This window comes from Xiphophorus maculatus, chromosome 11 (genome assembly GCF_002775205.1).
Source record: "Xiphophorus maculatus strain JP 163 A chromosome 11, X_maculatus-5.0-male, whole genome shotgun sequence".
NCBI classification, from domain to species: domain Eukaryota; kingdom Metazoa; phylum Chordata; class Actinopteri; order Cyprinodontiformes; family Poeciliidae; genus Xiphophorus; species Xiphophorus maculatus.
The window spans coordinates 30,518,397-30,531,922 of record NC_036453.1 but is presented as its reverse complement, the minus strand read 5'-3'; the positions used below and the strand labels follow the sequence as shown (position 1 = coordinate 30,531,922).

At 40.3% G+C, this 13,526-nt stretch overlaps 3 protein-coding genes across 3 annotated transcripts; all 3 read right to left on the bottom strand.

Moving 5' to 3' along the window:
- Positions 1-429: 429 nt before the first annotated feature.
- Positions 430-1,425, bottom strand: LOC111610071 (olfactory receptor 1-like). The gene has a single exon (XM_023342290.1). It carries the CDS (start codon positions 1,423-1,425, stop codon positions 430-432), a length of 996 nt encoding a protein of 331 aa, XP_023198058.1.
- Positions 1,426-5,572: 4,147 nt separating this feature from the next.
- Positions 5,573-6,911, bottom strand: LOC102226627 (olfactory receptor 51F2-like). The gene is made up of 2 exons (XM_014475763.2): positions 6,901-6,911; positions 5,573-6,542 (listed from the first exon to the last, which is right to left on the bottom strand). The coding sequence occupies exons 1-2, from the start codon at positions 6,909-6,911 to the stop codon at positions 5,573-5,575; spliced, it is 981 nt and encodes a 326-aa protein (XP_014331249.2).
- Positions 6,912-9,658: 2,747 nt separating this feature from the next.
- Positions 9,659-12,932, bottom strand: LOC111610070 (olfactory receptor 1-like). The gene is made up of 2 exons (XM_023342289.1): positions 12,229-12,932; positions 9,659-9,950 (listed from the first exon to the last, which is right to left on the bottom strand). Exons 1-2 carry the CDS (start codon positions 12,930-12,932, stop codon positions 9,659-9,661), a joined length of 996 nt encoding a protein of 331 aa, XP_023198057.1.
- Positions 12,933-13,526: the final 594 nt, after the last annotated feature.

Below are 13,526 nucleotides of genomic sequence, written 5' to 3'. Positions count from 1 at the left end.
GACCTCAGTTACATGTTTCCATCACCATTTTGCATTTTACCTACATGCTTTCTGCAATGAAACTTTCTACATTGACTCATCTCAAAAGAATGTGTTGATCTGTACATTCTGGACAGATCAACAGAGGGATAACATTCACAAACAACCAACTGTAAATATATGCTCCCACATATATTTCTAATCACTTCAATTTAGAATCTAAGGTATATGTGAAGTCATCAGTACGCTACATAAAAACATCACTGCACGTAAAATATCTTGTATTAAAAAATAAACATGTATCTGAAATAAACCATAGTAACAAAAACACATGTTTACTTAAGATAACTTTTGTACACATACCACCTTATTATCAGCATTAAAAAATCAACAGAGCAAAACAACATAACATGATGTAATATTAATTTGTTAAAGTTATGCCTGAAAGCACTAAGAAGTTCGAGTTTGCAATTGTGAGACAAGTTTGTTTATCTTTTTTCTTTTGCAAAGCCTCTTAAAAGCATTTATCACTTCTTTTGTCTTTAAAGCGTATATGATCGGATTTAGCAGAGAGGGAACTGTGTGTGATAAACTAGAATTTAATATCCTCATATTAGGATCAATGCCGTTAGTTTTCACTGTTATATTTGTGCCCAGATATGGTATAAAAAAAAGGGCCACCAGAATCAGATGAGAAGTACAAGTTCCCATTGCTTTATGTCGTTCTTCTCTGGATACAGTTCTGCTCAGTGCTATAGAAATGCAAATGTAGGTGGCTCCTATGAGAACGAGAGGAATACAAATGACTACAGCAAAAGTGAAATTAGCCATGATGTAGTTTATGTATGTATTATTACATGCCAAACGATATGTTGGTCCATGATCACAGAAAAAACTTTGTATTACCACAGATGCACAGAAGGACAGGCGCTCAAGAAGTCCAACCAAGGCTCCAATGACCATGACTAGAGATGTCCATGAACACAACAGAATAGTAACTATTGATTTCCTTGTTACAATAATGTTATATCTCAATGGAAAGCAAATTGCTACAAATCTGTCATAAGCCATTATGACTAGAGTCCATGATTGCATACTTCCAAAGAATAAAACAAAGAACATGTAAGCTAAGCAGGCCTCATAAGCAATGTACCTCCTGTTAAACAAAAACGTGTCCAAGAGCTTTGGGATGAGAGCAGTGCTCCCACACAAATCTGTCAGAGCCAGGTTGAACACTATTATGTATCTGGGAGTGTGGAGAGTCTTCACCAGGTAAATAACAGAGAGGAGGAAACCATTGCTAAGCACAGTCATGATGTACACAAAGCACAAGAAGACATAGTAATACTTAACATGAGGGATATTGTAAAACCCACCGAGATAAAAATGTAGAGGACGAACAAATGTGGAGTTAAACATGGTAGTATTTTCACCCTCTCTGTTCATATTTATAGCAGGATATACTCACAAAACAAACATCATAACGAGAGAGACAAAGACTGTTGAAAGCACCTTTAGTTTTCTTAACACACTGGAGAATCACAAGTGTGTGCAGCTCTCTGAACTGTTCCATGCTATGTTTTCACTTATATAGCTCATCGTTACTGCACGCTCTCATGTATTGCTCAATGAACATCCGATGGTGTCATTAACGATATGACGCAACGCAACATTACTGTTACCAGAGCATAAAATTATATCTATAAAAAGGAGCATTTACTTAACATCTTGGAAATTACATTTATTGTTATTATTATTTTTGTTGTATATATGCATCATGTTTTCATCTGTGTCCATAAATGAAGTAATTGAAAAAAAATATTAAAAGGTAGAGAAATAAATGTAGCTTTCTTTCACTGGAAGTACCAGAGAAAGGTCATTTAACATTTCTACCTTTGGACCCCAGAGATGGGTCGATTTACCTGAAGGATTTTATCTAGCAGGTGTTTTTGTTCTGTAAATAAGCCCATTACCTTAAAAGTACCCTGGTAATGGCCTCAACGCATCTCACAGTTGCACAATTGTTCCTTAGACTTAGACTTAGACTTAGACTGACTTTGTTGTCATTTTGCATGCACAGGGTGTATACAGAACGAAATTTCGTTGCATACGGCTCAGGACAATGTTTGAGGTTCCAATGTTGTGAGTAAAATAAAATACAGTATAAAATATGAATATAAATCTAAATATAAAATATAAAGTGCAGGACTGACAGTAAAATAGAAGTTATTTAGCTCTGTACATGTGCAAGGTATAAAGTGGAGACCAGTTTTTGAGTGCAGTCCAGTTAAGAGTTTAGCAGTCTGATGGCAAGTGGGAAAAAGCTGTTTCGGAACCAGGTGGACCTGCACCGGATGCTGCGGAACCTCTTTCCAGAGGGCAGCAGGGAGAACAGTCCATGGTGGGGGTGTGAGGGGTCACTGATGATGACCGGCCTCAGGACATGCATCCTGCATCGATGGTTGACCTGACACTTCGCCCTTTTGCCTGAGCTGGGTGTGGAAGGTTGTTGCCGAAGCAGTTTCTCCTTGTGTGCCTTCTTCTCACTCACATGAGAGTTACCGAACTCTTTTGCAAGCTCAACCAGGAAGTCCACCCGTCTCTCCTGCACCCCAATGCATGCCTGATAAAGCACACGTGCATTCAGTGCTGCCATGTCAATCATGTTTGCCAGGTTTGCTGACCAGCTGTCACATAGTGATGGAACCTTGGTCACCCCCCGCAAGATAATGACTGAAATAAATGCCATTAGTTCTTGTGAACTAAATAGGTGAAGCAGTCACCTATTTATCCTCCACAGCACAACAGGCTGCATGCAAATTTGCATGTGCAAAGTCTCCCAGATCTCTTTTGCTTACACTTTTTGCATGATTTTTTTTTAGGTGGATCAACACAATTAATTTGGTTAGTTTATTTCTAAACTGACATTTTAAACCCACTTAGCTTTATTTAAAAGAAAAACATTACTAATTTCTTTTAGAAAAACCTTTGCATATTTCTTGAAACAGATTGTATGGTTTGAAAACTCTATGTACATTTGGCAAAATGACCTGGATAATGCAGCACAACATCATGGATCAGCTGCAAAAGGTCACATCTCTCCAAAAACACTTCATGTATGCTTCAAAACTAAACTGAAGAGCATTACCTACAGGAGATCTGATCTCCTGTAGGTATCATAGATACCCACCCCCAACATGGACTATTCACACTCCTACCTTCTGGCCTGACGGTCAATAGCCACATTTACAATTGAAGAAGGGATGCTAATTTGAGCCATCAGAGTCGTCAGTTTGGACTCAGGGTCTTTTGACCCTGTTTCAGTACGTCAGGGGAGAGGTCGAAAACCCTGGTACTAAACCTCTTCTCATGAATTCTCCATAACTTTTGACCCTAGATTTAAAAGAATATATATAACCAGGTATATCTGATAAAATGTTTGAGATGGATGGCCAACAATCCTAAACATGTTCCAAAAGAGCTTAATTAAACTGCACCTAGATAATATTGAGCAGGTAACAATTAATACATGTTGTCACTAGTAGGCTTCAAGGCTGTGTGTGATTTACATCTGATATGAGATCATATTAATAAATGTTCAATGTGTTGTGATCAATACACAAATAATTTAAAGGTTTTCTTGTCCTTTCTTGACGTTATAGCAAACACAGACCCAGAAGGACAAGTAGGCATCCAACTATAGGAAGAAAAAAAAATCATTATTTTCATCTCAACAATAAAGATTAATTTTAAAAATTGCTCCTGGCTTTTTAAATAACGCGTATAGTTTGATAAAGGCAAGAGTTGTCTTTTGTGGTTTAACCTTCAGGTTTTGTACTGGTCACTTTAGTGTTTAGTGGTATTGTACACTTATTGAGTATTAGTTCATGTGCTGTTGGAGACAAATGTTAAAATGACACTGCTGATGTGTATAATGGTGCAGATCATGTAAAATGTCAGCTGGTGGATTCATTGACCCCAAAACACATAAATTGCAATTTGAACCATTTCAAGTTGCAGCTGATTTAGGAGGAAGTAACAGAAATCTATATGGGATCTGATCAAAACTTGGATCGAAACCTGACCAGTTTCACCTTAGGACATGGGCAGGCTGCAATCGAGTTGGTAACTATTAGTCAGTTAGAAAATATCTTGTGGTTTGGAGAGTGTAGAGGTGTGTTCCTCTTAGAAATAGTATCACAATGTTGGTGTAGCATAGAAAAAGTGCTGATTTAAATCTGCTACAAAATCTGTGATCGGACCAAAGATTAGGGTGATGGAAATATGACCAACCAGTAGGGGGGAATTTTTCTGCTAGTTTCTGCAAAACTTGTATTCAATTCTTCTGCTCTCATTCAAATATTCACTGTGCTTTCTCCAAACTTTCTCCTGGCGCTCAAAACTGGTCTCTGCTCAGATCAAATCTCCACTTGCAAACCTCTCTGCCGGCTTGGAACAAAAACTTACCGTTGCCTGGCAACCTCTCAGCCAATAGAATGAAAGTTATGCTGGGTGCGTTTGTTTCCTTCTAGTGTACAGGTATCAAACTCCAGTCCTCAAGGGCCGCTGTCCTGCAGGTTTTAGATGTGAAACAGGTACAAAACACTGGAATGAAATGGTTTAATTACCTCCTCCTTGTGTAGGTCAGTTCTCCAGAGCCTTAATTACCTAATTATTCTATTCAGGTGTGGTGCAGCTGAGGCACATCTTAAAGTTGCAGGACAGCGGCCCTTGAGGACTGGAGTTTGACACACTTGTTTAAAGTGGGTGTGCTTGTGTCATTCCACAGTGATTTTCCACTGAAAATATGTGCTCTCGAATTATGGCAGAAATATTCCCCCATAAACCAACCTCAGACACTTAATCACCCAATATAAAATATTAAAATGCTATGGAAAACAATTGCTGATCAATAATTATATAAACAATTTCAGTACCGCATGTTAAAGATTCACCATTGGTTGCTGAGATAAAAAAAATATCTTTTTGGCACTTTTTATTGAATGTTCTTTTTTTATTATCAGGAACAAATGTCTTAATTGAATAAAAAAAATAATCCATATCTATCTGGGATTTAATTTATTTTAGAATTATCTGAGGTAAAATGCCAAAAAATAAGTGGTTACTTGGCTGTGGTTACTTGGCTGTGGTTACTTCTTACAGAAAGAACTTTCTGCTAAATGTTTTTCTAAATTATTTTGTATTTGCAATTATTTTGCTAATTAACTATATTGTATTGATTGCTTAGTTTCTAAAGTATATTATGTTAAATATTGCTTACATAAGTTACACAGTAACCAGATTTAGTCTTTCTTTTGTCTGGTGCATAACCATACTTTCCCTCATTAACATGCACAAAATATATCTTCATATGCAAGACAAAAATAACTTCTCATAATTTAATCACATAAATTTGTTTATTAATTTATTGACACTATTTTAAAGATGACTAATTCCAAAAAGTTGGGATACAGAATCATCACAACACATTCACAGTCCTGACTCACAATCAGTTACCAGCAGCAGTTTATAATCACTGAGCAAAATTTCAACTTAGGAAAGGTTAGTTACAAACAACTGATAATTAAAATAATTATTTTGCATTGATTTTCCTCATTTTAGCTCTTCTGCAAAGTTTCTTAATGGCATTCCTAACTTCTTCTGTCTTCAAAGAGTAAATAATAGGATTGAGCAGCGAGGGAACTGTGAATGTCAAAGTTGAATTTATTATTCTGGCATTTGGATGAATGTAGGAAGTCAGTGCAGCTACATTGGTGCCCACAAATGGAAGAAAAAATATGGCAACAAGAATCAGGTGAGAAGTACATGTTTCTAAAGCTCTGAGTCTTTCCTCTCTTGAAATAGTCCTGGACAAAGCGATGGCAATGCAAACATAAGAGCTAAATATCAGAATGAGGGGAATGCACATCACCACAATAAGAGCAATAGTAGCCAATATGTAACTGTAAGATTTATCATTACAGGCCAGCTGATATATTGGTCCATGATCACAGAAGAAGCTTTTAATCTCTATAGATGAACAGAACGAGAGGCGATTAATAAAACCAGCCAAAGTTGCCGTGATGCCAACCATAAACATCCAACAACACAGCAGAATTACAACAACAGCTTTTGTAGTTATAATGCTGTGATACCTTAATGGGAAGCAAATTGCTATTAATCTGTCATATGCCATTGTGACAAGCGTCCATGACTGTATGCCTCCGAATAATAAAACAAAGAACATGTAAGCTAAGCAGGCTTCATAAACAATGTATCTTCTGTTAAACAAAAATGTGTCCAAGAGTTTTGGGATGAGAGCAGTGCTCGCACATAGATCAGTGAAAGCCAAGTTGAAAACTATTATATATTTAGGACTATGTAGAGTCTTTACCAGGTAGATAACAGAGAGGAGGAAACCATTGCCAAGGACAGTCATGATGTACACAAAGCACAAGAATACATAGTAATATTTAACATGAGGGATGTTGTAAAACCCACCAAGATAAAACTCTGCTGGTCGAACAAATGTGGAGTTAAATATAGAGGTAGGCAGAGTCTCTCTATACATCACTATTACACATTTACCAGGCTCAAAAACATAATCAAGAACGACAGAGTAGCTTGAAAGAAGTTGCTGTCACCCAGCACACCAGAGAATAGGATGAGTGTGCTGCTCTCTGGTCTGTTGCAGGGTTACCTTTCCTTTTATATCTTTTCTCCTGTGATTATCATACATCTGTGTGACTCACTGGTTTCTGTCACTCAAAAAGCTCCTTTCTGTTACCATAATACTAAATATCATCTGCAAAAATAACGTTCATATTGGACAAATAAGACATAATTACCCATAATCCATTAAAGAAAACTTAACTTGTGCATGTTTTTGACTTATCAGGTTTTTCCATCTGCGTCCTTCACACTGAAGTCATTGAAAGAAAGTTTTAAAAACTAGAAAAGTGACAAGTCTCTCTAGTCCCTTTTGCTTTTGCTCAAGTTACTTTTACTAGTTACTGATAATACAAAGGCTAAAGGCCTCACAGTATTGTCACATCTAATACATTTATAATCACTTTTCATTTTATTACAAGCAAAGCAATCAACATTCAATCTTTATTTAATCAACACATGAATCAATACATTAATCACAGGATTGGTTATTATTTCTGTTTGTTGCCTTTAAATCACTTGGGCCTTTTTCACTTCTGTAAAAAGGAATCCATGTTTATTTCACAAAATACTTGATTTTTAATCACCAATCAGAAAGTCAATATTTCTTTTCAATTATCAACTTGATAATTCATGCAAATTCTACATGAAACTGGAAGGTTTCATGGCATACTGGGAAAGATCTCAGTATGCCAGTTTGCACAATAGGATGAAAAGTTAAATTATACTTTCTTCAAACTCTCTCTAGAGTCCACAGTGAGGTATACTTTCTTTTCTTTTCTTCTCTGTTCCTTTCTTTTGTTTTCTTTTCTTTTCCTTTCCTTAACCAGATAAAACCCTGTTGAGAACTAGATGTCATTTGTAAGAAGGTCCTGGGCAAAAATCAGCAACATAACGTAACATTTTTTTAGGAGACAATGATTTTCCAGTAGATTTAGTTGAGAATCTTTAGTCAAGCTGCATTTAGGCAATATCTCAATCTTTGGTTCTTTGTATTTCGTTCATTTTGGGTTGTTCAAATATTTCTGTTGTTTATCCTTTTTGGTTGTTGTGGTCTGGACTTTGCATAGAGATTTAGATTAGGCACGATGTGTATGATAGATGTATTGAGTATGATGATGTATGATAAAATGCTGTGAATGACATAAGGACAATTTCCAAAATGCAAATTTGGTAAATGTCACGATATGAACAGTATTATGAGCAGTATTACAGAGGCTTAAATTCATTTTTGAGGCTTTTCTGTGTTTGCCAGTAGCCATACATTGAGGATGATGCTGTGATTGGTTATGACGATGAGAACTGTCCATATGTGTTGTTGCATAAAGTTGACCAGTACTCCAAAAGACATTTTCTCCAACCTCAATCCAACCATTGCTTTGGATATTGTTTCAATCAATGAAGTCAAAAGCTGCTTCCGTACAATCAAGATGGCGACAGATGGCCTGGATCTAGGAGCTGGAATCTATCTATTGTTACTGCGTATAGTGATATTGACATAAGAATGATTTTGTTATTAATTGTTTAACCCTAGTTTAGATTCTTATGCCATGTTTACACACAATCACTATCTGTAAACTGCTGTTATTTTCAGGAGTTGATTGAGGAAAAAAAGTTTCCTCATTTGCAAAGATACCTTTAATTTGCTGTGCATTGTAAAAAAAAATAATAAAAAAGGATGTCCCTAAATTTACAGTACACTACCGAAAGCTGTTTTTACAATAAAATCCGTAATTTCACAGTAAAATTCTGTGGTTACAGAAGCTGTATTTTTACAGTTGCTGGTATCATACAGTAAATTAGAGATGTTTATTTTACAGTGTAGTTGTTGTTCCACATAAGTCGCATGCCTATTTATTGGTGTGAATTCAGTTCAACAGCTTTTGAGTGTAAGGTATGATTAGAAAGTCTTATATAAATTCAGTCACTTATCAATTACTCAAGAGAATAACAACACATTCACAGCTATTATATATAAAAATAAGAAATACACAAAGTACCAAACAGAAGGTTGTTTTGTTTGTCATTCAAAAAACATCAATTAATAGCATCAAATAGAATTATAAAAGAATCACTGCAGACAATAAGTAATGTCACAGTCATAATTTAATGGCTGTTGTGTTCATTTTACCTCTTCTGCAAAGTTTCTTAATGGCATTCCTCACTTCTTCTGTCTTCAAAGAGTAAATAATAGGATTGAGCAGCGAGGGAAAGTGGCAGTCTCATAATCTAAAAATCCATTTCAAGGATGAATTCCTCACTTCTCTAAGAAGCTATTTTTACTCTATTGGTTAATGGTCTGTATTTGTTTAACACTTTATTTAGTGCAGAGGACTCCAAAGTGTTTACACTACATTCAGTCATTCATACACACATTCACACACTGATAGTGGTGCTAAGCTACACTGTAGTCACAGCTGCATTTTATGATGTTTTCTAAAGAAAACATAAGACTAACTCAATTTTACATATGTGAAGTGTGATTTCTGCAGTAGGTACATGAAAATGGAATGCTCTTTAACTTAAAAAGACAAGCAAACCTTTGGATGACAATTTGCAACTTTATTTTTTATAATTCAGCCTTGAACTCTAGATGACCTCAGTTATATGTTTCCATCACCATTTTGCATTTTACCTACATGCTTTCTGCAATGAAACTTTCTACATTGACTCGTCTCAAAAGAATGTGTTGATCTGTACATTCTGGACAGATCAACAGAGGGACAACATTCACAAACAACCAACTGTAAATATATCTACTAATCACTTCAATTTAGAATCTCAGGTATATCTGAAGTCATCAGTACGCTACATAAAAACATCACTGCACGTAAAATATCTTGTATTAAAAAAATAGACGTATCTTAAATAAACCATAGTAACAAAAACACATGTTTACTTAAGATAACTTTTGTACACATACCACCTTATTATCAGCATTAAAAAATCAACAGAGCAAAACAACAAGACATGATGTAATATTAATTTGTTAAAGTTATGCCTGAAAGCACTAAGAAGTTCGAGTATGCAATTGTGAGACAAATTTGTTTATCTTTTTTCTTTTGCAAAGCCTCTTAAAAGCATTTATCACTTCTTTTGTCTTTAAAGCGTATATGATCGGATTTAGCAGAGAGGGAACTGTGTGTGATAAACTAGAATTTAATATCCTCATATTAGGATCAATGCCGTTAGTTATCACTGTTATATTTGTGCCCAGATATGGTATAAAAGAAAGGGCCACCAGAATCAGATGAGAAGTACAAGTTCTCATTGCTTTATGTCGTTCTTCTCTGGATACAGTTCTGCTCAGTGCTATAGATGTCAGGATCTGTGTTTTTCTATGTTTATTTTGAGTTTCTGTGCCCGTAAGTCTCTTCGTTGTCCTGTCCTCCCCTTGATTGTTCCCAGGTGTGTCTCGTTCTGTGATTACCCCCTGTGTATTTAACTCCACCTGTGTTCTTTGTTCCTCGTCGGGTACTCGTCTACGTCTACGTCAACTTCTAGCCTTGTTGTCGTCAGTATTTCCATGTGCCTGCTGTTCGTTGTTGGACTTATTTATAATTAAAATCATCATATTCATCTTTCCTGGGTCCGCTGCGTCTGCCTCACCACTCTCAACACACCGCTTCATGACAGAAGGACCCGACCAGACTGAACGGTGAGGCTCGCTTCAAAATGGACCCAGCTGGAGCGAGGTTGCCTCCTAGAGGGCAGAGCGGCCCGTGGCGGAGGTCCGGCAGGGAGGACAGGGAGCTGGCGGAGGCTCTCGCCGACTTGCAGCGGGAGCTTTTCCGGGGGACGAGACTGGTGTTGGCACCCCCCGGATACGGCCCCCGTCGATTCCTCCGTCCGGGAGGTCAGCGACGTGAGCCGCCGGCAGATCCGGACCCTCGTCGCTTTCCTGAACCGCCACCTCCGCTACCAGCTCACGGACGGCGACGTGAGCCGCCGGCAGATCCGGCCCCTCGTCGCTTTCTGGAGCCGCCACCTCCACGGTCAGCCCGGAGACAGCGACGTGAGCCGCCGGTGCACCCGGCCCCTCGTCGCCTTCCGGAGCTGTCGCCCCCGCAGCCGCTTCCAAGGCTTCGCTGCGGCTCGCCCCCGCAGCCGTTTCCAAGGCTTCGCTGCGGCTCGCCCCCGCAGCCGCTTCCAAGGCTTCGCTGCGGCTCGCCCCCGCAGCCGTTTCCAAGGCTTCGCTGCGGCTCGCCCCCGCAGCCGCTTCCAAGGCTTCGCTGCGGCTCGCCCCCGCAGCCGGCCCCGAGGCTCCGCTCCGGCTCACCTCCAGCCGGCGCACCCGAGGCCGAATCAGCCGGCGTTCCAGCCGGCGCACCCGAGGCCGAATCAGCCGGCGTTCCAGCCGGCGCACCCGAGGCCGAATCAGCCGGCGTTCCAGCCGAGACCCTGACTCCCGAGACCCTCTACGTTCCCTCCGAGACCCCGACTCCCGAGACCCCCAGTGTTCCGACCGAGACTCCCTGCGTTCCTACCGAGACCCCCTGCGTTCCGACCCTGACCTTCTGCGTTCCTCCTGAGACCCTGACCTTCTGCGTTCCTCCTGAGACCCTGACCTTCTGCGTTCCACCCGAGACCCTGACCTTCTGCGTTCCACCCGAGACCCTGACCCCCTGCGTTCCACCCGAGACCCTGACCCCCAGCGTTCCACCCGAGACTCAGACCCCTTGTGCTCCGACCGAGACCCCCCGTGCTCCACCAGAGACCCTACCTCGGGGGGCTCGTCATCGCCGTCTGTGGGCGGCCCCCGGGACTCCCCATTGCCACCTCCAGCGCCGCGGACGGCCGCCGGACCGCCTCCGTGGTTCCCGCCTCCAGCGCTGCGGACGGCCGCCGGACCGCCTCCGTGGTTCCCGCCTCCAGCGCCGCGGACGGCCGCCGGACCGCCTCCGTGGTTCCCGCCTCCGGGGTTCCCGCCTCCAGCGCCGCGGACGGCCGCCGGACCGCCTCCGTGGTTCCCGCCTCCGGGGTTCCCGCCTCCAGCGCCGCGGACGGCCACCGGACCGCCTCCGTGGTTCCCGCCTCCAGCGCCGCGGGCGACCGCCGGACCACCTCCGTGGTTCCCGCCTCCTTTGCCTCCGCCCACCTTGTGGGTAGTTTTTTGTTGTTTTTTGACTCTTGGCCCGCCCTGTGTTTCCGCCCACAATGGTGGGTTGTTTTTTGTTTTTTCTGGACTCTGGCCCCCCGTCCAGCGCCCCTCCGCCCACCCTTGTTGTGTTTTTGTTTTGTGGGCGTCTGGTAGCCGCCCTTGAGGGGGGGGGTACTGTCAGGATCTGTGTTTTTCTATGTTTATTTTGAGTTTCTGTGCCCGTAAGTCTCTTCGTTGTCCTGTCCTCCCCTTGATTGTTCCCAGGTGTGTCTCGTTCTGTGATTACCCCCTGTGTATTTAACTCCACCTGTGTTCTTTGTTCCTCGTCGGGTCCTCGTCTACGTCTACGTCAACTTCTAGCCTTGTTGTCGTCAGTATTTCCATGTGCCTGCTGTTCGTTGTTGGACTTATTTATAATTAAAATCATCATATTCATCTTTCCTGGGTCCGCTGCGTCTGCCTCACCACTCTCAACACACCGCTTCATGACAATAGAAATGCAAATGTAGGTGGCTCCTATCAGAACGAGAGGAATACAAATGACTACAGCAAAAGTGAAATTAGCCATTATGTAGTTTATGTATGTATTATTACATGCCAAACGATATGTTGGTCCATGATCACAGAAAAAACTTTGTATTACCACAGATGCACAGAAGGACAGGCGCTCAAGAAGTCCAACCAAGGCTCCAATGACCATGACTAGAGATGTCCATGAACACAACAGAATAGTAACTATTGATTTCCTTGTTACAATAATGTTATATCTCAATGGAAAGCAAATTGCTACAAATCTGTCATAGGCCATTATGACTAGAGTCCATGATTGCATACTTCCAAAGAATAAAACAAAGAACATGTAACTTAAGCAGGCCTCATAAGCAATGTACCTCCTGTTAAACAAAAACGTGTCCAAGAGCTTTGGGATGAGAGCAGTGCTCCCACACAAATCTGTCAGAGCCAGGTTGAACACTATTATGTATCTGGGAGTGTGGAGAGTCTTCACCAGGTAAATAACAGAGAGGAGGAAACCATTGCTAAGCACAGTCATGATGTACACAAAGCACAAGAAGACATAGTAATACTTAACATGAGGGATGTTGTAAAACCCACCGAGATAAAAATGTAGAGGACGAACAAATGTGGAGTTAAACATGGTAGTATTTTCACCCTCTCTGTTCATATTTATAGCAGGATATACTCACAAAACAAACATCATAACGAGAGAGACAAAGACTGTTGAAAGCACCTTTAGTTTTCTTAATACACTGGAGAATCACAAGTGTGTGCAGCTCTCTGAACTGTTCCATGCTATGTTTTCACTTATATAGTTCATCGTTACTGCACGCTCTCATGTATTGCTCAATGAACATCCGATGGTGTCATTAACGATATGACGCAACGCAACATTACTGTTAACAGAGCATAAAATTATATCTATAAAAAGGAGCATTTACTTAACATCTTGGAAATTACATTTATTGTTAGTATTATTTTTGTTGTATATATGCATCATGTTTTCATCTGTGTCCATAAATGAAGTAATTGAAAAAAAATATTAAAAGGTAGAGAAACAAATGTAACTTTCTTTAAACCTCTTCTCATGAATTCTCCATGACTTTTGACCCTAGATTTAAAAGATGATATATAACCCAGGTATATCTGATAAAATGTTTGAGATGGATGGCCAACAATTCTAAACATGTTCCAAAAGAGCTTAATTAAACTGCACCAAGATAATATTGAGAAAGTAGCAATTAATACATGTTGTCACTAG